General features: G+C 50.4%; 1 protein-coding gene across 1 annotated transcript in view; it reads right to left on the bottom strand.

The window, feature by feature from the left end:
• Nucleotides 1-23,912, bottom strand: part of SLC6A6 (solute carrier family 6 member 6) — a 91,718-nt gene that overhangs the window by 41,227 nt on the left and 26,579 nt on the right. The window contains 3 exon segments of the mRNA XM_078351719.1: nt 1,808-2,042; nt 3,778-3,912; nt 5,389-5,624. Of these exon segments, the coding sequence (XP_078207845.1) occupies nt 1,808-2,042; nt 3,778-3,912; nt 5,389-5,624 (606 nt within the window).

The raw sequence follows: 23,912 nt of genomic DNA, 5'->3' as shown, positions 1-23,912 counted from the left end.
GTGGGATGCACCTGCCTAAGCTACAAGTGGCAGACTGAAGGTTCAAACCCAGGCAGGTCAGTCAACGGCTGGGGCAAGGAGGTCCCAGCAGACGCCCTCAATAGCTGGCTGAGTGCCAGCATCCATGAGTCGGGTAGGCCCGGTCTTCAGGCTGTGCCAAGAATAGCAGAGAAAGGACAGGGCTGTGCCTTGGACCCCATTCAAGTGAGAAGAAGGAAGTACCAGCCTTTCTTTGTCTGTGAACTCAGCTCCCCAGGGAGCGGGAAACAGAGGGGCGATGATTGTGCTTCCAATGTCCCTTTTGTTTGTACGTGGAAAACATACATGTACAAACAATATGTAAGAGGAACCCCCAGTGACAGCGGGCCTAGGGACCTGCCCTAAGCATACACTGAAGAGCCGGAGCAGCAACTGTGATATGAAGCACCCAAGTAAGGGCTCCACAGCAGTGAGGGCAACCGACCCCTTTTTTGCCAAGGATGCCCCAGCCCCAACCCCAAAGCATGGCTGGGGCCAGTCACCAGGCTGCTCCCTCCTTGCTGGCCCATTCCTGGGCCAACTCCTAAGAGGTGGGTAGACACCTTGAAAATGGCAAAACCACACACAAAAGACAGGGACTATCATCTTGGGATGATTCAGAACCACCCTCTTCCTTAACAGCACCCCTGCCCCTGCTCACAACCTCCACACAAGGCCTCCAGGGTCAAGGGGCTGCACTTGAGTGCTAAGCCCCAAGGCTGGCTTATGGTGAAGAGGAAAATGATGCACTAGCCTATTTCTGATCAGCCTCTAAGCATTATGTTAGAAGAATTTCCCTACATATCAGCTCACTCAAGACTTCCACAAAATCAGGACTCCACATCCCACCTTTCTGATGTTTGTCCTCTGTATCCTCCCTGCAGTTACTGACTACAGTTCTTCACTCCTCTCATGAAGAGACAGATTTTATTTCCTCCACCTCTTGAATGTGGGTTTGTCTTGTGGCTTTCTTTGGCCAAAGGGATATGAACAAAAATAATATAGACAGAGGCTTGAAAAGCACTTGGGCTTTGGAGTTTGCCTGTTTCTTGTTCTTAAGAGTGCTTGCTTAGTGGCCAGTGACAAGCCCAGGTTAGCCTGCTGGGTGATGAAACCACATGGACCAGTTACCCCTCACACCCCAGCCAATAGCCAGCCAAAACCCAGAACAGATACCCGGAGGACCTACAGATGCCTGCAGACACATGAAGGAGCCCAAGACCAGAAGAACTGCCCAGTGAAGCTCAGCCCAGACTGCCAACAGCAAAACAACTAAGAGCTAAATAAATGCTTGTTTAAAGCCACCAGGTTTGGGGATGGTTGTTACACAGTAAAAGCTAACTGATGCATCTTTTCACTCTATCTACTCACTTTTCACTTAACTACTTCAGCTCTATATATGCATTTTTCTCTGTGCAGTAACAGAGAATATATTTTTTCTAAAATACATTAAGAAAACTGTATCATTTTTAGACAACATAAGTATGCATACCTGCCTCACAGGGATCCCATCAGGGTAGTAATGATTCATTCTCTTTATCTTACAGGTAAAGAAACTGAGGCTCAGAAAGGAGAAGTGGCTTGCCTAAGGTCAAACAGCCAGTAAGTGGCAGAACTGGGATTCCAGGTCTGTCTGTGGTCAAAGGCATAAATTTATCTCCAGATCTGTATCCTCCTTCCAATGCCCAGAAGACAGTGGCTCCCACATCCCAAGGGAGGAGATAAGGAAGTAGACCATCCTCTTTGCCCCGCCCATGCCCTCCTCCTTCCTTCAATGAGGTGGTCTTACTCCCAGAACTCGATGACAGGGGAGGTGAAGTTGGTGGAGCTGATGGTGATCCAGACACTCTTATTCTTGCGCATGGTGTCCTCCATGCAGTGGGGTGTGTTCCAGCTGTGGTTGCAGTGTGCCCAGGGCAGCTCCTTCTGGAAGGACTGGAACAGGTAGTATGTGGCCCAGGCCAGGATGACGATGTAGTAGACATTCAGAAGCGACACAATTACAATGGAGGCATAGCCGATACCTGCAGGTTGGGCAAATGAGATGAGCAAACATCACGAGAGGCCAGACCCACCAAGGCCACATACTCAACTGGAAGGCCATGGTATCCCCAGGCCCCAGGCCATAAGAGACCCTTCAACGGTGACCACCAAGTATGTATAGGATGAATGGATGGCTGGGTGAATGGACAGGTGAAACAACAGATGGTTAAGTAAATGGGATGGTTAGATGAATTGAAGGATGTGTGGCAGGGGGCAGAGGGGATAGAATAATGATTAGATGGTTAGACAGATGGATAAATGGATAGATGGATGCAAAGATAGATAATAAAGAGGATGGTTGACTGGATTATTGGATGTCTGGTTGGTTGGTTGGATGGATGGTTAGATGGTTGGATAGCTGAATGGATGAGATAAATAGATGGATGAGTAAACAGATGGATAGTTGGATGATTGGATAAATGGCTAGATGAATGGATAAATAGCTAAAATAAGTGTTGGATTGATGGGTATTCATTTGTGGCATAGATGATTTGTTAGACGGATGTATGGATTGATGGTGGTTGGTTAGAAACTTGGGTAGATGAATGGACGGATGGGTAGATGAATGGAAAATGGATGGATAGTCTAATTATTGAGTGGTTTAATGGAAGAAAGGCTTAAGGATAAATGGATTTATGTGGATGACCGAATGAAGAGACTCACATATGTTCCCATCCCTGGAAATTAAATCATAACAGTGATTATTTTGTGTGGATACTAAAGTTCTAAACATAGGACTAATTAAGCTACCACTCATTTGATGCTGACTGTGTACAGACCACTTCTACATGGTGATGTTATCTTGTCTTCATGGCAACCCTGTGACATAAGCACACGACTATATTTCTATTTTATAGACGAGAAAAGTGAAGTACAAAGTGACCTTCTCAAAGTCACAAAACCATCAAGGGGAGGAAATGGGACCTGAACTCAGAGAGAAGGCCTCCTGGACCTGAATACTTATCTGCTGCACTCTACTGCCAGGCAGCTACAGGCTTCTCTTTTTTCTTTAGATTCAGGGGTACAGGTGCAAGTTTGTTACAGGCATGTATGTCATGAAAGTGAGGTCTGCACTTCCATCGATCCCGTCACCCACATAGTGAACACAGTATGCAACAGGTAGTTTCTCAACGCTTGCTCTCACCCCTTTTGGAGTCCTCAGTGTCTATTGTTCCCATCTTTATGCCCATGTGTACCCAAGGTTGAGTTTTCACTTATAAGCAAGAACACGTGGTACTTGATTCTCTGTTTCTGCATTAATACTGCTTACGACAATGACCTTCAGCTGTATCCATGTTGCTGCAAAGGACACACTGCTATTCTTTATGGCTGCATAGTTTTCCATGGTATATCTGCACCACATTTTCTTTACCCAGTCCACCACTGATGGGTGCCTAGGCTGATCCCAGGTCTTTGCTACTGTGAATAGCACAGTGGCTGGCTTCTCTATGCAACAACCTAGGGAAGTGGGCATGCTGGTCCTGCCTGAGCAGCTACTGCTTGCTAGGCACTTGCCATGTCTCCTTTCCCTGTACTCCTAAGCAGCGGCATCCACACCACACTGCTGCTGAACTGGCCGCTATTGTGTGTCAGGCACAGAGCTAAGTAATGTGCATGAGACGCCAAAGAACCTGACAGGCAATAGGTGCTCAATAAAACTGTGTGGAATTCATGAGTACCAGGCCACCCCCAAAGTGACCTCTGTCCCATACTCACCAGAGAACAAGGGGCAGATCTTTTCCCAACACGTGATGCCCCCTTCAGAGGTGTACTGGCCTATGATGATCTCCAAGAAAAACACAGGCAGGCCGCTCCCAAACAGGAAAATAAAATACGGTATGAGAAAAGCACCTGAAGAGAGCAGAATGGGCAAGGGTGAGGCTGTGGCCATGGCAGCGCTGATGCAGAAGGCTCCCAAGCCCTCCCAGCCAATGGAACCAGAGAGAATGCAGGAGGGACATGAGGCTCAAGGCCAAACTCTTGGACCTGGTGGGAAATGCTCCAGGCCCTGCCCACCTGGCCAGCTGGTTTTGCCTTTCCAGTGTGCCTTCCCTCTCACCTTCAAATCTACCAGGGGCTTCAAGCCTGAGAGCCTTCGTGTTAGCTGCGCCTACTGCCTGCCTGCCTCCTCCACATCCGTCCCTCTAAACAAGGACTGCTTGGCCTCTAAGACCCACTCAAACATTGCCACTTTGTTGAGGCCTTTGCCTACCCTACCCAGGCCTGCCCAGTGGTAAGAGGTAGAGGGTAGGCATCTCCGGCGGGGATGGGACTCAGGGGAGGAAGGTGGGGCAAAGCATTGGGGCAGGGGATCCTACCTGCTGTCCACTAATGGCTTCAGTGGGTTCATAAACCCTTTGAAACTGTGGGCAAGTTGGGTCTAGTGTATGCGCTTTGTTCTGGGGAGTGTCTAGGACACTCATCAGAGTCCCACAGGGGCCTGAGACCTACAAAAGGTTAAAAAAGCGGGCTCTAAGGGAGAATTCCCCAGAAGGTGGCTCTATTGAAGGTAGGCCGCACAAGGCATGCCCATCTCCGCTGACACACAAGCATTTGACAACGAGCAGAACCAGCCATGGGCAGTTCCTCCCTATCCAGTTCTCTTCAAACCCCTCATGGGACCAGCAAGAAAGCACCTAAATCATTCGGTGCTGCTTGACCTCAACACCCATAACAGAAGACCTGGCAGAGGGCTCCTGCTCACAGCCTTCAGGAGGCAAAAACACAAAAATGAAAGCAAACCCAAATCCAAAAACCGAAGCCAACCAACTCATCAACCCAACCAAGTGCAGTCACCGCATTTAAAAATATCTTTACTGTACTTTATATCCTGGATCCCTTTGCAGCATGACAAACGACACCAGTTTTCCATTTATGTGAGGAACAGGGTTTGTGCTCTGGAGTACATTTGGTGAAGTTAGAAAAGCAAACATGAATGTTAAAGGAAAGATAAAGAAATAGTCAGAGGCAAGTAGACATGGGGGACAGATAAGGAGGTGTGTAGATGTCTGGGGCTTGGGAGACACGGGCCTGACCTTGTCCCACCTCTTCAGAGATGGTAAACTGGAGGATCAGAGAGGGTGAGGGACCTGCTCAAGGTAACACAGCAAGGCCCTGCAGAACAGCACCCTGATTCTCAGTCAGGCTTATCCCCTGTCTCTAAGGATGGGGGTTGGCAGGGGCATGGCAGGCTGACCTAACGGAGGTCAAGGGGGTAGGGCCAGGGAAAGCAGGGTACAGAGAGGCCACCCATGCTCTGGTCCCAGCCTCCAGCTCCTAGACTGCTCTGTTCGGGAGGGGCTCCCCTGTGGCCCGGCCCAGGCTCACCTCCACCATTCTTGTAGCAGAGGTACGGGAAGCGCCAGACGTTGCCCAAGCCCACAAAGCCGCCAGCCACAGAGAGCACAAAGTCGATCTTGCTAGACCACTTCTCCCTCTGCGGAGGTTTTCCCTCAGCCTCGTCCTCAGGTCGTGTGCCCGGGCTCTTCCCCGGTGAGGGCTTCAGGATGTCCTTGTGGAAATCTTTCAGACACTGCAGCTTCTCCTTGGTGGCCATCTCCTTGCTTTCTACGGGGGACAAAAGAGAGCATGGTACAGCTGATGAGAGACTGCGTGTGTGTCTCAGATGCAACCTCTTCTTCCTCATCCACGAGCCAACTTCCACCTGCCCAGGCCTGTGAGCGGGCGAGGCATCCCCTCGTCTGTCCAGTGCTCTGACAGCAACATCAGGAGGCATTCAGACCCCTTCATGGAACTGGGAACCTCAAGATTCAGGCTGTGGAAACTTGCAGCCCACATAATCGGCAGGTTCCATTCTCCAGGCACCTGCTGAAAAGAAGCACCAGGGGCCCCCATGTTTGTCATCTGAGTGTCACACTTTAGCCTGCACCCCAGCCTTAGCATTGTCTTTCACAAAATGCGGCACACCCAGGCAGTTCCTGGCTTCTGCCAAATAACAGCCTGCATGAGGTTTCTAGAAATTAACAGATACTATCTTCTAAATTTGGATTCATATAAAAAAATGGAAGCTCCTATTTTGCAAATGCCTTAACACAGTACCCAGCACACAGGGGTGACCATTTATAACTGTAAGTTAAAAAAAAAAAGGATAGACGGAAATGAACGAGGAATAGCATTTCAGGCTGGAAAGAAAACAGTATTTGAGAATGGGTTGCCATCCAAGTATAGAGAATGGGTGTTTATGAAACAGATTTGTAGTTTATTAACCAGTCACATCTCCTGGAGAAAAAAATAAGGGATTGGCACTGGTGAGGATTATGCAAGAGTGCTTGTTAATCCCCATTTGTCCACCCTTCTCTAACCATCCTCTGGCTCGCTCTGATTCCAGGGGCTGACCCTGTAGATCCTATCAGCCAGGTTCCCTTGCCCTCTGGCTCCCTGGAGCTGTTCATGGTTACCCCTAGCCCACTTCTGCTTGGCCTCCAGTCTAGAGGGAGGTCTGCCACCACCCAGACCAGAGCCTCTTCATTCTGTACTTCCTAAGGTCCCCAAGTGCTCATTCTCCCTGGTAGCTCAGACCCAAGGGCCACAGTCACATCCAGTGCAGCCATCTGTGCAGAAGGCAGATACCCCTGGCTCTCCAAGAACTGACAAGGGTTACCAAGAGCATTCCAAGTTCTAGCCCACAGTGGGAGGAAACAGCTCAAGGCTGGGCCCCCTGCCTTCAAGGGTTGACCCACGACATAACAGAGGGACACAGAAAACGGATGAGCAGGGAAAGCCAGAGCTACAGGGCCTACCTGCCCCTCTCTAAACCTCAGTTTCCCCACCAGCAGAATAAAAAGGATGACAGCAAAAGTGGCTAACTCAGAGCCAAGCAGTCCATGATACAACTTGTCTTCATGATCAAACTGGTGGCCAGCACTGAAATAATCAGTTCAGAGAAAAGTCAAGAATTCCAAGTTCTCTTTAAAAATTGGAATGTTAGACCACAGTGAGCTCACACTCCTCATGGTGACCACTGGCTGGAGCAGATGTGACCGCCTTGTCACATGGCCGCACCCTGGTCAGCTTGCCACCCGGCTTAGGATGCACTCGCCCGGCTGGCTCTGGTGGGCATCTGAATTTGTCTTCTCATCAGAGCACCTAACACTACCTGAAAGTATCTTGTTCAATTCCTCGAGTCCCTGTCGTCTATCACCTTGACTAGAATAGAGGCTCCTGGGGACAAGGACCACACCTGCCTTGCTCACCACTGTGTCCCAGAGCCCAGCACCATGCCGACACACAGTAGATTGTCAGACAAGAGCTGCTGGGTAGATGGATCCCAGAGTAGCATCCACAGGCAGCCAGTGATAACTGCAAACCCCAGCTTTGCCAATCGTGTGACCAGGCGAGTCACTTGGCCTCAGGGCCTTGCAGACAGGGTGAGGTAGTAGCTGGTTGAGGACTTGGGGTATGGAGAGGGGATGTGCTGGCTTGGCCCCAGCCGCTGGGCCACGGGGACTGTGCTCAAGGAACAGAGGCACAAAAGCACAACAAAACCCCCGTTTCCCCCACACCTCCTTCCTCTCCCTGGCTCGGGGTGGGGGACCCCAATTGTTTCACTATCTGGCGGCCAGCAGACCAAGAAAGGCTTCCTGAAGCCACTGGGCAGCTCACGAAGCCCTTCCTCTGTCTACCAGAGCATCCGCGCCGCCTTTCTCTGCCCGACTCCCTGGGGGCCAGGCGCGGGATGCGGCAGGCCAATGGCTACTGTAAAAATAGTCCTAGCGGCCAGCATTGTTCCAGCATTGACTTGCACAGCCCCCCGATGGTTATCAGGGCAGCCTACTGCGGGCTGGCTTGGTGGGCGCATAATTGGAGGATGTGAGACTCAACTCCCTCCAAGTGAAGGTGTTTCTCAGGAAATGACCCTGGAGCCTCCTCACCCAGAAGCTCATGACCTCATTGGCAGCAGTGATGGGCCAAGTTCATCCTCGCAAGGAGCTGGGGGGTTTGCTTCACTGTGTCTGACAGTCCTGGCTCTGCCCTCTGGTCACACAGACCCACCTGCTACACTAATACTCAGAGGCCCCTCTAGAAACATAGAGGAAGAGCAAATGAGGCTCCCCAAGTCACTTTGCTCTAGGCTCTGGTTTCCTACAAAAGGAGGCCTCCACGCCCTTCCACACTCAGGACCCCATTGTCCCACTGCCTGGGGCTGAGCCAGGATGGGATGGAGGTTTTGAACAGGGCAGAGTGGGAACCTGTCACTTGCCTGGCATGGTAGGGGTCTCCTGACTCCTCATTTCCAAGGTGCACCCACCTCTCCACCTGTGGGGGCTGCAGCCACAGGTCCACCTGCCTTGAAGAACACACAGCCAGCAGCCCTGTCCCTGCAAAAGCCCATTCCAGCAAGACCCGCCTGTACATTCCTGGCATCCACCCACATCGCTCCGTCACCATGGCAACCACAAGCGACAGGCCCCTCAGCCCTTGCATGGGCATCTGTGGCAGCCTCCTCACAGGTCTCCCTGCTGCTACTCTGCCCGCCCCGATCTATTCTCAACGCAGAAGCTGAAGGCAGATTAAAAAGCATAATCAGGTCCTCATGCCCCCCAACCCTCTGATCACCCCTAGAAAAAAGCACAGGCTCCTCACCGCGGCCCACCAGGTCCCAGCCCGCACCTCTGCCAACCCTCTGGCCCCAACCTCGCCCTCCCCTTCTCCTTGGGATACAGGCCACACAGAGCTGCTTTAGTCCCTCCTACTGCTCAGGCTCAGTCCCCTCTGAATCTTCCCACTGGCTGTTGGAGCCGCAGTGTAGAAAGCCCCCTGGCTCCCTGCCAGCTGCCTGAGGCACCCTGGCCTCTACAGGGACCAGAGTATAAGCCTCGACCCAGAAGCTAGAGCCACTTCCCAAACAGGTGACCTGAGGCAAGTCATTCAACTCCACTAGTCCTTAGTGTCCTCATCCATAAAATGGGGTAACTGCTTCCTCCCCATGGGAGTGCTGTGAGGGTTAAATGAGGGGTGTGCAGAAGGTGCTTAGCAAAGGATATGGCACACACTCCACACACAGCAGCTATTATGACTTGCGACTATCTCCTCTCACCTTTCATTACCGCTATCACCAGCATCTGGTCTACCCCTGGCCTTGGGGTATATAAAGCCTTCATACTCCCCAGGGTGAGATCAGCAAAGCCCAGACATGACAAGTGATGTCCTGAGGTCACTCAGCTGGGAGTAACAGTGACTGTGATGTTGTAGCTAAGCCTTTAGGCACTTCTGCCTCCACTCTTTCTCTGGCATTCAGCCTGACCTCAGATGACACCCTCCAGGAAGTCCCTGGAGTATCTCTGTGCACCTCTGCAAACTTGCAATTAGGCCAGCCACCCCAGCCTCCACACACACACACAATTGGCCACCCCACTGCGCGGTGAGTGCTCAGGAGCGAGTCCTCCTCCACAGGCATCCCTGCACCCGCCAACAAGGACTGTTTTCCTTGGCACTGGGCCCAGGGTTATTTTGCAGCAGCCGAGATACATAATTCCCCATTTTAAGAGCTTCCTCTTTGGTTATTATAGCTACAAGCGATTAGAATTGACTGATACAGAGGCTATGGGATGAAGCCTCCTCCCGTGCCCAACTGAATATTCTCCTTGTCTCTGTGTTCCAGAGGTGACAGCCAGAGCCTGCTGTGCCTGAAACCAACTGCAGATCACCTGGTCAGATTTGGCACGCAGGCAGCCAGAGAGAGCCTAGTGCCAGTGACACCATAGCTTGATACAATATCCCTTTGCTCTCCCCCTGCTTAATATTAAGATTTGTAAGGGCTCATTCTGGGCTGAGCTGTTTATGAACACAGTTTCCTGTTCTCCTACACACTCTTAGTGAGGAAGAGACACTCTGGTAGTTTACAGATAAGGGAAGCTGAGGCTCACACAGGGAGGCAAGCAGCCTGGCTGAGGCTACACACACAGGTGGAAAGGAGAGACAGGTTCAAGGCCATAGTTCCCACCTGGTCTGCCTGGGCCTCAGGCACTGAGCAAAACTTAGAAAGAGGAGGTCTCAGCTGGGTGCAGTGGCTCACACCTGTAATCCCAGCACTTGGGGAGGCTAAGGCGGGTAGATCACCTGAGGTCAGGAGTTTGAAGCCAGCCTGACCAACATGGAGAAACCCCATCTCTACTACAAACACAAAATTAGCTGGGCATGGTGGCACATGCTTATAATCTCAGCACACTGAGGCAGGAGAATTGCTTGAACCCAGGAGGTGGAGGTTGCAGTGAGCTGAGATCATGCCATTGCACTCCAGCCTGGGCAACAAGAGTGAGACTCCATCTCAATAAACAAATGAATAAACAAACAAATAAATAAATAATTTGAAAAAGAAAAGGTGGATGGTTGGAGGCATTGAGGAATTGCTGGCCAAAACCCACAAAATTTCAGTTACACATGAGGAATAACTTCAATAGCTCTATTATGCATGTCATGATGTCACGGTGATTAGAATTAGTAACATATTGTGTATTTGGAAACTGTTGGGAGTAGATTTTAAGTGTTCTCACTACATACAAAAAAATGCTTAGTGAGGTGATACGTAATTGGCTTGATCTAGCCATTCTACAATGGATGCGTATGTAAAACATCATATTATACACCATACATAAAGTTACATAAAATTTTGATAAAAATACATAAAATTTTTATCAATTTTAAAATTTCCAGCCTGGGCAATATGGCAAAATGGGTGTGATGGCATGTGTCTGCAATCCCAGCTACTCAGGAGGCTGAGGTAGGAGGATCACTTGAGCCTCGGAGGTCAAGGCTGCAGTGAGCCATGATTGCCCCACTGCACTCCAGCCTGGGTAATAGAGTAAGACCCTGTCTCAAAAAAAAAAGTTACTAAATAAAAATAAAAATTTAAGAAAAAGATAGCTGCATTTATTAAGCACTGACCGCATACGCAAGCAGAATATGCATCTTATTAAAAAGACCACTGACTACAAGCACGTTTTCATTTTCTTAGCTAATTCCCTCAGTGGGTGCTGCTACCATCCTTCCTCTGCTGATGTGACGCAGAGATGTGAAGTCAGTTGCCCACAGTCACACAATGAGGAAAAGCCACTTGAGCTTCAGATGCCTCCAGGTCTGTCTTGGCCTCAAAAATCCATGCTCTCAACCACTGTAGCTGCTATGGGTCACTTGCTTTACAAAATGAAATGGGGTCTGGTGTCTATAAGGAGCCAGCTGCAAGCCAGCTGACAAATTGGGGAAGTAGGCAAGGGCAAACAGGGAAGTGAAGGGCCACATGATGGAGATGGGCCTCAGGAGGCCAGACGGCTTGGGGAGCAGCCAGTGCCAACGGCCACAGGGCTGGGCCAGGCCAGCTGACGAAACAGCACAGGCTCAGGCAGGACAGATGGCATGGTGGACTGGAGCCCTTTTCTAGCAAACAGGGAGCATATGATGGGCCTGATGGGGCTCCTTGGACCACTGTCTCCACAGATTCCAGGCTAGGTACAGGCTCAGTGAGGAGGAAGGCCAGGATCTATTAGTGATGCCTGCCAAGGGCACCCTCCTTGGCCCTAGTGTTTAACAATTAAGCACCAAAAAAAAAAAAAAAAACTGAGTTGTAGTTAAGAGTGCTATTCCTGGGTGGGCATGGTGGCTCATGCCTGTAATCCTAACACTCTGGAAGGCTGAGGTGAAAGGATGGTTTGAGGCTAGGAGTTCCAGATAAGCCTGGGAAACACAGTAAGACCCTGCCTGTACAAAAAGTTAAAAAAAAAAATTGCCAGGTGTGGTTGTGTGCACCTGAAGTCCCAGCTACTCAGGAGGCTGAGGTAGGAGGATCACTTGCACCTGGGAGTTGGAGGCTGCAGTGAGCTGTGATTACGCTGCTGTACTCCAGGCTGGATGACAGAGCAAGACCCTGTCCCTAAAGAGATGAGAAAAAAAGCAGAAGTGCTTTCCACCACTCTAATTGGAGTAGCTGTTTTTTTTTTTTAAATACATTTTCGAAAAACATAATTCACTAAAAATGAGTAGCAGGGCCGGGCACGGTGGCTCACGCCTGTAATCCCAGCACTTTGGGAGGCCGAGGCAGGTGGATCATGAGGTCAAGAGATCGAGACCATCCTGGTCAACATGGTGAAACCCCGTCTCTACTAAAAACACAAAAAATTAGCTGGGCATGGTGGCGCGTGCCTGTAATCCCAGCTACTCAGGAGGCTGAGGCAGGAGAATTGCCTGAACCCAGGAGGCAGAGGTTGCAGTGAGCCGAGATTGCACCATTGCACTCCAGCCTGGGTAACAACAGCGAAACTCCGTTTCAAAAAAAAAAAAAATGAGTAGCAGGAAAGATCTATAATGTGTTTTTAGATTTCCAGTATTTTGGATCAGAAACATTTGACTAAATAAATTTTAGATGACATTCATAAGAAGGAGTATATTCATTTTGCAAATGAAAGGAAAAAAGGAGAGAGGAAGAGATACTTGGGGAATACACCCATATTGTTTTGATAACCTACTCTTGAAAATGACATCCCATCACTTCTGCCAGACTTGAGAATTTATTCAGCAGTCCAATCCACATGCAAAGTGGGGATTGTAAGGAGGGGGGAGGTCAGAGACCCATCATAAAAGCTGCCTCCCACAGGCTGCCCTTCATGTCCCTCGTGTGCAAAATATCCCAGCTCCTTTTAAGACCTTCAAATTCTCACTCACTACAGTATGAACTCAAAGTACAAAATTGTGTTACATTAAACAGAAATGAGGCTTCTCTTTGTTGTTGTTGTTTTTTTTTTCCTGGTTTATGTTTTCTTCTTCTTCTTTTTTTTTTGGAAAGAAAGGAAAAAAAAGGAGTGAAGGAGGGGAAGAAAGAGGAAGAAAAAGAGGGAGAGAGAACGGGAATGTAGCTTTATACTAAAAATGGGTATTAATAATGGCTGATCAATATTTTGTGTATTTAAGGTGGAAAATGTATATTTTGTGTATTTAAAGTGGAGAGCTCTATAAATATTTATTGAGTTTACTTGTTCCGGATCTGAGTTCCAGTCCTGGATATCCTTATTAATTTTCTGTCTCGTTGAGTCTAAATCTCTTTATTGGTCTTATGTATCTGGGTGTTAGGATCGTTAGCTCTTATTGTTGCATTGATCCTTTTACCACTGTATCTTTGTTGCTTTGAAATCTATTTTATCAGATGAGAGAATTGCAACTCCTGCTTTTTATTTATTTATTTATTTTTGCTCTCCATTTGGTTGGTAAATCTTTCTCCATCCCTTTGTTTTGAGTCTTTGTGTATCTTTGGATGTGAAATGGGTCTGGATGTAGCACACCGTTAGGTTTTGGCTGTGTCTTTTGACTGGGGGATTTAGTCGACTTAAATTTAGGGTTACTGCCATTTGATGTTAACTGGCTGTTTTATCCATTCGTTGATGTAAATTCTTCTTTATGTTGATGCGCTTTACTTTTTGGTATATTTTTAGAAAGGCTAATACTGGTTGTTCCTTTCTATGTATAATGCTTCTTTCAGAAGCTCTTGTAAAGCAGGCCTGGTGGTAATAAAATCTCTGAGTACTTGCTTGTTCATAAAAGATTTTATTTTTCCTTCAATTGTGAAGCTTAGTTTGGCAGGATATGAAATTTTGGGCTGAAAGTTCTGTTCTTTAAGTATGTTGAATATCGACCCCCACTCTCTTCTGGCTTGTAGGGTTTCTGCTGAGAGATCTGCTGTAAGTCTAATAGGCTTCCCTTTGTGGGTAACCTGACCTTTCTCTCTGGCTGCCCTTAGTATTTTCTCCTTCGTTTCAACCCTGGTGAATCTAATAATTATGTGCCTTGGGGTTGCTCTTCTTGAGGAATATCTTTGTGGTGTTCTCTGTATTACCTGGGGTTGAATATTGTCCTGCTTTGCTAGATTGGGAAAGTTTTCCTGAATAACGTCCTGAAGAGTATTTTCCAACTTGGATTCATTCTCTTCGTCATATTCAGGTACACCTATCAAACGTAAATTAGGTCTTTCCACATAGTCCCATATTTCTTGGAGATTTTGCTCATTCCTTTTTATTCTTTTTTCTCTATTCTTGTCTTCTCATTTTATTTAAGTAGGTCTTCAACCTCTGATATCCTTTCTTCTGCTTGATCAATTTGGCTATTCAAACTTGTGCATTTTTGTGTTGTGTTTTTCAACTCCGTTAGTTCATTTATATTCCTCTCTATATTGTCTATTCTTGTTAGCATTTCATCAAACCTTTTTTCAAAGTTCTTAGTTTCTTTACATTGGGTTAGAACAAGTTCTTTTAACTCCCAGAAGTTTCTTATCATCCACCTTCTGAAGCCTACTTCTGTTAATGGAACACAGTCCTTTTCCATCAGGGCTTGTTCCGTTGCCGATGAGGAACTGTAATCCCCTGTAGAGGGAGAGGGGTTCTGATTTTGGGTATTCTCAGCTTTTTTAGGCTGGTTTCTTCCCTTTGTTATAAATTTATCCATCTGTCGTCTTTACGATTACCGCCTTTCTAGTTGGGTTTCTGAGTGGATGTCCAGTTTATTGATTCCCAGTGCCGGAATCTGAGCAACCCACTGCACCAGCCAAAACAGCAGTGTTAAGACTGATGGTGCTCTTCTGCCAGGGAATCTCCTCCCGTTTACTCTGCATGAAGAGCTGCCACGCCAAGGTGCCGGCAAAACCGCTGCGCCGGCCACAGGAGTCGCGCTGGCAACCCGTGGGGCTCCTCCACTGGGAATCTTCTGATCTGTGAGCGACGAAAATTCATCTGAAAGTGTGGCATCCTCTTGTTCTCTGCGCTTTCACTGGGAGCTACAATCCCGAGCTGTTAGTGATCAGCCATCTTGGATCGAAACAGTGGAGTAGCTGTTTTAAGTGGAAACTAATCAAAGGCTTTTTTTCCTCTTCTGTATGTATTTTAAAAGTACACCTTTAAGAGATTGAGGCATTGAATTGTATCATCTGGTCTGTATCTGCTGCTTATCTGCTCCCAGGGAAAGGCTAACTGAAGCGTGGCGAGCTCCAAAGTCTCCAGGGGCCTGATGGGCAAAGGACAGGAGTCCACTGGGGTGGGGAGGCCAGAAGGAAGAGTGGGAACCAGGGGACAGGGGATTCTGGACTCTCACAGGCAGCTCTCCCCAGATCCCACTGCTGTAGGTGTCTTTGGGACTAGGGCCCACTGGGGCTGGATCCTCCAATTTCTCAAGAGATATTGAAATCTGGGTTGTATGCACACATACATTTTTCAGTTTCTAAACCACCACCTGGGTCAAACACAAATACAGAGGGGGTCAGACTCAGCCTGTGGCCAGTTTGTCCTCTTCAGTCACACTATTGCCCCAGGTCACCTAAGGTGGCCGTGGCAAAGGGAAAAATGGGCTCGTGTGGAGATGCTGATCAGGCTGGCCTACAGCCCTGATGGCTTGTCCTGGTGAGGTCATCCAGGAAACCAGGCATTGTTTTACCCGGAACAAAGCTGAAACAATGAGCAAAAATATTCTGGTCATAGTGAAAGTGAATTCTGTTGAGGAAATTGTTTCAGCCTGCCATCTCTGGGATAGGGCTTGCTATCCACCTGGGGTTCAGCATCTTTGGGTGAGGTCCTCCTCTCTCCTAACTGCCACCTCCACCCCACCAAAGTATGGGTCTACCCTCAGAGACCTCTGACCTCTGCTGGAAGCTCCCTGCCTGGATCACATTCAGCCTGCAACCTGTAGAGAAGCCTCTACCTCACCCCCAGCCTCATCAGCCTTACCTTTTACAGTTCAGGAGGCTGGGGCTCAGAGAGGGGGGAAGGCCTGACCCAGGTCCCACAGCTACAGGGCAGTGGGCCAGGATTTGCATCCACATTCCAACTGCATGGCCTTGGTGCCACCCAGGTGCAAGGTGACCTCTGGAAGGGGACCAGAGAGACCAGGTAGTTCTTCTTAGATCTGCAGTTTGCTGGGGGAGAGTGGATGATAGTGAGCAGGTTTTGCAAAGAACGGCCCTCTGGAACAATGCCGGGGGTGGCGACACACTGTATGAGTCCAATAGACAGCCAACTTGTCACCTTCCCCTCATAAAAACATTGGCAGGTGAACACAAGGTCTGGGGACTGGGTCCAAGTCGTTTTATCATCTCCTTGGAAGTGGTAGGACCTGGCCCAAAGCCCCAGAGAACCACAGCCTGGCAGCAGAGGAGTGGTAGCAAGGAGAGTGCCATGGTGCCAGCTGCAGGGGGAGGGGTGGAGGCACAGCAGGCTCCTGGTGGCAGGATGGCCTAGGAAGGGTCGGGACAAGGCAGGGTGGCCAGCGCTGCCCTAGGTGAAGGTGTTTGGGACACACACCATGCTGCAAACAGGGGTACTCCGAGGCAGAGCCCAAGCAGCTAAGTCAGGGAAAGAGCAGTGGGTGGGGCTAGAAAGCTGGGTCACTCAGGCGAAGTCACTTTCCCTCTGCAGCTCAGAAGTCCAGGGGTAGAACAAGGGCACGGGTGGCTTTGGCAAGCAGTAGCTGTTAACTCACCCTACTATGTGCCAGGCACTGCCCTAGAACTGGAGACAGTGGGTGAGCACTACCAAGCTGACCTGCAGAATGGGAGATAAACGTAAATTAAAACACATTAATGAGCAAATATTTACGACAGTGCCCAGCACACAGAAGGCAACAAAGCAGGCCCCTCTGCGGAGGTGACACTTCACAACAGCAGCAGCTCACCAAAGACTTGCTGTGGCCAGGCCCTATGCCAAACCCTTTCCAGGCACTAGCTCACTCATTCCTCAGCAGCCAAGATGACAGAAAGAGGCCTAGAGAAGTGATGCCACTTGCCCAAGGTCATACAGCTGGGATCCAAACCCAGAAGCTCAGCTCTAGAAAACAAGCTTTTATCCACACTGAAGCTGAGATGTGCGTGGCAAAGAACTGGGGGAACGGTGTTCCAAGAGCCTGGTCAATGTGGTGAAACCCTGTCTCAACTAAAATGAGTCGGGCGTGGTGGTGTGTGCCTATAGGCCCAGCTACTTGGGAGGCTGAGGAGAAGAATCGCTTGAACCTGGAAGGCGGAGGCTGCAGTGAGCCAAGATCGCGCCACTACACTCCAACCTGGCCACAGAGTAAGACTGCGTCTTAAAAAAAAGCAAAAAACAAAAAAAAACAAAGAGCAGGGAACAGCAAAGAGGGCCAAGGCACACACAGTGAATAAACAGAAAGCCAGCGTGTGGCAGAGAGGAAGAGGGGATGGGGGCCCTGAAGGCCAGGGTTAGAACCTGGATTTATCTCCTGAGTTTTGTACTGCCCCAGTGAGGACTCAGAGCTTTTGGCTACAAGCCTTAGCTTAGCCCTGACCACCTGGCCAACCCTCCCCTTATACTCTGAAAGAGAACTTAAAGGCCCACGTTGGGTTTTTCCCTTGTGACTTTTTTTTTTTGAGACAGAGTCTAGCTCTGTTGCCCAGGCTGGAGTGCAGTGGTGCGATGTTGGCTCACTGCAACCTCTGCCTCCTGGGTTCAAGCCATTCTCGTTTCTCAGCCTCCTGAATAGTTGGGATTACAGGCATGCACCACCATACCCAGCTAATTATTTTGTATTTTCAGTAGAGATGGGTTTCACCATGTTGGCCACGCTAGTCTCAAACTCCTAACCTCAAGTGATCTGCCTGCCTCGGCCTCCCAAAGTGCTGAGATTATAGATGTGAGCTACCACGCCCAGCTAACACTTTCCGGTAGAGCCTGTAGAGTCCTTAACCCCACACCTCAGCCACCTGGCTTCCTCACCAACATCTGAGAACCTGTGAGGTAGGTGGCTGGAATGTCTTCCCCTTGGCCAGGGACCTAACACTTAAGACTGTGGCACAAACGCAACCATATCCTTGTCCACAAAGCCCAAACCCTGTCGGCTCCACGGTTGAAGCCAGGCTCTGAAAGAACAGGGTCACCCTTTGCTGCCATGTGCTCTGGGGAAGTCACCTGCCTGCTCTGCTCTGAGCAGGCACTTGTCCACCTGGGATGATTCTCCCTGGGGGAGGTGGCCAGAGGGAGCAAAAGCTCTGGCTGACCTAGTACCTGCTACATGCCAGGCCCAGGGCCATCACAGGGGTACTGGGTCACCTTCCTGCTTACATCTATCTAGAGAAGGAGGGAGGGGCTTGTTTTGTTAAAGTAACAAAAATTATTCTACAAGTTCAGAAGAAGGACAAAGTGCCGTGTCTGGTCAAGGGTAGTCTTCAAAGACACCTCTGGTCAAACAGCCCCTGAGAGCTGGGCCTGACAGCTGAATGCATGGAGGATGGTCAAGTCCCTGGGATCTGTCTGAGGGGACCCTGGACATCACTCAGTAGACTTCCAGTACACTCGGTGCCCACAGCTGGGCTGGAGGAGGAGGAGGAGCTCAGGGTGGGCCACCATGATGCCTACCTTGGGTACTCGAAGGCCTGTTTCCACAGCCAGAGGCAGGGCCGAGAGTGGGCACACCTGCAGGTTCTGTGCACATGGGGGCTTCCGCAAAGCCTGGCTCCAGACCTGGGGAGTCGTGCACTGTTGGACTTGCTCTTAAGGCTGGGGTTTTGGGGTTGTTTTCCTATTGCTGTGCTGTTTAGGCCAATGACAGCACAACGGCCACGCTGCCTGCAGCCTGGCTCCAGGGTACAAGGGCTAGGCCAAGGGTTGGGGAGCCAAGCCCCTTTTCCATCCGCTTCCCCCATGGCCCAGGTCTGGCTGGAGTCAGGCTGTTGCAGGGGCCCCTGGAGCCTGCGGAAGGAGTGGGTGAGTCAGCAGGCAGCCACCTCCTGGCACTGACTCACCAGTGACAGGAGAGGCCTGTCACTCTTGCTGTCAGCTTCGCTAGCAGCCCAGCCCTCAGCCTGGTTTTGCCGGAAATGGGGGCAGGGTAGGGTAGACCATGAGCCTGAAACAGGCTCTGCGGAGCCCAGGATTATTTCTGGAGGCCACAAAAAAGAAACTCAAGAAAAGAGAAAGGTTGGTTGCCATTTTCTTGACCTTCTCCTTTTAAGCTGTAAGAACCCGAAAGCTCTGCTCCTTTTTGGCTGAGAAAGCAAACAGAGGGCAGCCCCTCCCTTGCTCTATGGAAACTGGAAGGATACAGGCCCCAGTGAGAGAGTCAGCTAAGGATGCGTGTGCAGGAGCCGGGCTACCCCTAACTCTGACACCAGGGCTCTGCCAGCCAGGGTACTCTGCTATACAGCCTTGGGCAAGTCATCTTCTCTCTTCAGCCTCAGCGTTACCCTCACTCAAATGGGCACAATATCCTGTCTACATTATGTGAAATTCCTCTGTCATTAAATGTTTGCAAACAACCTCCTGCTCCTTGTTCCTCTTTTAAACATGTTTCTCCTCTTCTTCCTTCCTACCTCCGCCCCACCTCACTCAGACTCAGAAATTCAGTTGAACCAGAGTGTGGCGCTAGAGGAGTCAAACAGCCAGGGATTTAGCAAGATGGGGTGGGGAACTGGCACCGTCTGTCACTAGTGGCCGCTGTGTTCTGGAATACAGGGGCCTGCTCCACTTATCTGGAAGCCAATTCCTAGGCCCCTCCACCATCCGGAACCAGCCCAAGACCCCGGGGTTGCTGAAGCACACACCGTGCTTTCTCAGGCCCCCACACCTTGGTGTGTGCTGTGCCCTCAGCCCCACCCACTCTTCCCCTGCCTAAGGAGCAGGCACCCCTCACAGCCTGGATAGGCCAGCCTCCAGGACAGCTCTCTCCCTGCATTCCCAGCCTGTACTGTCGCTGTCTGTCACTCCCCAGTCACCCAGGGCCTGCTTCCTGACATCTAGAATACAAGGCCCAGCACAATGAGGATTTCTTGGATGGAATGTTGAGGGCTCAGGGCTCTGGGGACACTCAGCCTCCCATGTCAGGCATTCTGAGGGCTCCTCTATGGGCAACAGAGCAAACTGCAAAGGCAAACGCTGGGGGCTGTGGACAGTGGGGAAGGGTGGACCAGGATGTGCTCCCAAATTCTGAGCACCATTTCCCATCAAATGGTCAAAACTCTACAGAAGAAAAACAACAATATGTCTGCTCCTGAGCATCTTCCAATAATGACTTTGAAGTTAGTTTTTCCCATCCCTAAAGGTTTGCCAAGTGCCAGTGTGTCCCCTGGGATCCCACACAAAATCAAAGACTCACAACGGGGCCTCGGAGGTCTTGGCACATCCACATGCAAGCCCACTTCACAGATGAGGAAACTGAGGCCCAGGCCCCACAGCAGATCAAGGACAGGACAAAGCTACAGTCTCCAGCCTCCTCCACAGATGGCCCCATCAGAGCTGGCAGGAACTCATTTCACATAAAGGAAACTGAGGCCTGAAAGATGTGGCAGAGGGCAGGACATTCCCGACAACGCCAACCCGGTGGGATACAGTGGGCACCAGAGGCGAATGTAAGTTCTTATTCCAAACCTGGCTGGATGAGGGTCATATCTCATCCTGTCAGGTTGGCAGATGTTGGGGCAGTGGAGGCAGCGACTTCCAGCACTACAAGATGGTGCCTAATAGCAGCTACTGCTTGGCCAGTGGAAAAGCTCAGCACTACAGTACACACTTGGGTGGGGTTGGGCTGCAGGGAAGACTGACACTTCTCAACTGTGGTCTTCCTCTGTGCAGAGGCCACCTCCCAGGGCAACCCCCAGTGGAAGCCATCTCCCTCAACCTTCCATTGCACTTTTGCCTAAGCTCTGGGAGTGCTGGGGACATGGTATACCTTCTGGTGGCCTGTCACTTGTGCTGTGGCCTGTTACTTGTGCTAGAAACAAACCCCAAAAGCCTCCCATGTCAGCCCCCGGCTCAAGAACTATCAGTGACTCCCAGCTGCCTCGATAACAATCTAAACTTCTCCTCTTGGAATCTCAGGCTCACTAGAGTTGTCTGCCCTGCTCCCAGTCTCTGCCACCTTATTTCTCCTTTTGCCCAGCATAAGTCTCCCTGGGACTGCCCCTTTCAAGTCTGTGGGTTCTCTTCCATTTAGGTAGATCCTGTCCAGCTTGAAGACCCTGACCCAAGTGTCACCACCCTGCAAAAGCCCTTCCTGCCCACCCAAGACTCTTCTAACATCCTCCAGCTCGAATCACCCCCACCATCCACCAGACACTGGACTCTCATTCAAAACTGCAACTGTGGAGAAAGTTCAAATTTCTCCTTGGAAAACCTCAGTTTCTTGACCTGTAAACGGGCCTCATATCTGTAAAGTCATTTATTGCTGAAGTCTCTGGGATCTTAGGAGGGACTAGTGGTTAACCAAAATCCTCACATGGGGATGTGAGAATGGGGAACAGCAGAGCTGCCTGAGACACTGGCTAAAAATGCAGACACCTGGACCCCTGCAGACCTACTGACTGAATTTTCAAGGTGGGGGCCCACAAATCCATCTTGTTTAACCAGCTTCCCAAGTGAATCTTAAAATCAGGTGAGGTTGGAAATGGTGATGCTAACAACTGGGAGACACTTGGGCAAAACGTCAAACAAATTCAGCTCAGGAAAGAGATTAAGGCTGGCTGATGAGAGCACATGCATGTGATGCGTGTGTGCGCAGACGTCTCATCTGTCAGACTGTGAGCATCTAGGGGCTGGGCCAGGCTGAGTTTCATTTCTGCAGCCCCAGTAAGTCCAGGATCACCCCAATAGCCATTTGTCCTGGACTTGAGAGTTTGCCAGAGGGTGTCTTATTCCCTACTGCTGCTGCTGCTCCTCACCAGGCCCTGGCAGATGGGAAACTTGGCCCTCATTTTATAAATAAGGAAAACAGGCCGGGCGTGGTGGTGGCTCAGGCCTGTAATCCCAGCACTTTGGGAGGCCAAAGTGGGTGGATCACGAAGTCAAGAGATCGAGACCATCCTGGCCAACATGGCAAAACCCCGTCTCTACTAAAAATACAAATAAGGAAAACGAGGCTCAGAGGAGACATGACCTGGCCAAGGTCAGGAGCGGCAGAACCCAGATGCAGGCCCAGGACAAGCCAACACGCCTTTAGCCACTTGCTAAAGAGAAAGGCAGTTTGAGAAATCAAGGCAAAGGCTGGCAGGGGTGACCTTGGGCTTCTGGGGCTGGGCAGCTGAGTGGGGTCTGCATGTTTGATCCCAGGGGGAGAAGCCTTGGGGATCAACCCCGACTTCTGGGGGCCGGGGGGTGCAGAGGGAAAAAGAAGCCTGGCCTTGTCTCTGCAGCAGGTGAGGGGCATAGTTTAGCCGAGCAGGCCCCAGGCAGTGTCTCCAAGGACAGGAATGAGCTGCAAGCTGCACTGCCTGGGACTCAGGAGTGCCCCTTGCTGTCGCCCCAGCAGAGGGAGGTCACTTTCTCTCTCCAGTGGAGGCAGCAGGTGGGGCTTCCCCAAGAGCAGAAACACCTGTCCCTTAAACATCACCTCCCCAGGCATAGGGACCAACGGCAGGAAAGGCCACTGGAGGCACCTGTGACACTGCTTGACCAAGGTGAGGCTTGCCCCGTTCTGGATTGTGGTTTAGACCTGCTCTCAGGAGACTCAGCAGCCTGGAGGTACAGGGTCCCCACTGTCCCTCCCACACACCTGCATACACAGTCCTTCTCTTGGTGAAGGGACCCTCTCCAGGAGAGAAAGTTGCACACCATAAATAAACCTGTCTGTGCTTCAGTTTCCTCAAATATTGAGTGGGGGTAATAACACTACCTAGGTTGTGAGGTTGTTGAGAGATTAAAGAACCAAATATGTACAGACTGCTTAGGATAGTGCCTGGCCTACAGCAGGCACCTAGAAAGTTCACGCCATCAGGTTGATAACAAAATTGACCAGCATTCTCCCTAAAATGCCGGGCAGCATGGACTCTGAGCTGAGGCCTTGCTGAGCATCTTCTGGGCACCATGCCTGCTGAGTGCTTTACAGATTGTCTCACAGAGCCAAGACCAGGCCTCAAACACCGGCCAACCGGTACTGAGATTCGGGGTGTCATCCTAACACCTGGGCCTCTTCCTAGCTGCCCCTTCCTTTCTATTCCAACTGTCTCTCCCCAGGCTTCTCAGGGGCCAGCCTTCTCTTCTGCAGTGGGTGTGACTGGAGAATTCTGGGGTCCCCATGATTCTTGCTGACTGAGCAACATGGGTCCCCTGGGTTGGTGGCTCCCTGGGGATCTGAGCACAGATGTGAAAACCTGCTGTCACCTCCCTTCCCTAGCCCCTAGGATGCAGTTAGGGAAGCATCTCAGGGCAGAAAGCAGAGTGCAGGAGTGGGGGCCAGACCAGGGCCTGCAGTTCCCCATGCAAAGTACTGAGTACCCTTCTGGCCCTTGGGATGCTGGCACCTGCTAAGCTGGGGAGATGGAAGTTACAAGGGCTGGGAACTGGACTTGAGAGTAGAAAAGGATTTTGCTGTGGACCCGCAGAGCGGGCTCCAACAACCCACAGGAGGGAACCGCAGGGCAGCTCATTGGAGCAGGGTGGTCAGGAAGCTTCTCTCCACCTGCTGGTTACCATGGACACCTTCGGCAGCTGGAGAGAAAACCTTCAGGAGAGGAATGTTACCTCACTGGTGGCCCCCAGAATGGCTGCAACTGCAGAAGTCAGACACTGGGACCCCTCGATGTGGAAACTTTGAAACCCCACAGCTCCTGGATGAGGTCCTTGGGCACTGGGGGACACCTCACTTAGGCATCACTGAGTGACAGATCAGTCCAACAACTTCATTTTTTTTTTTTTTTGAGATGGAGGCTGGAGTGCAGTGGTGCAATCTCAGCTCACTGCAACCTCCACCCCCAGGATTCAAGCGATTCTCCTGCCTCAGCCTCCCGAGAAGCTAGGATTACAGGCACCTGCAACAGTGCTCGGCTAATTTTTATATTTTTAGTAAGGACAGGGTTTCAACATCTTGGCAAGGCTGGTCTTGAACTCCTGACCTTGTGATCCACTCTCCTCAGCCTCCCAAAGTGC

Source organism: Callithrix jacchus, chromosome 15 (genome assembly GCF_049354715.1).
Source record: "Callithrix jacchus isolate 240 chromosome 15, calJac240_pri, whole genome shotgun sequence".
Classification (NCBI taxonomy): Eukaryota; Metazoa; Chordata; class Mammalia; order Primates; family Cebidae; genus Callithrix; species Callithrix jacchus.
The sequence above is the reverse complement of the archived record's forward strand: the minus strand, read 5'-3'. Positions and strand labels throughout refer to the sequence as shown.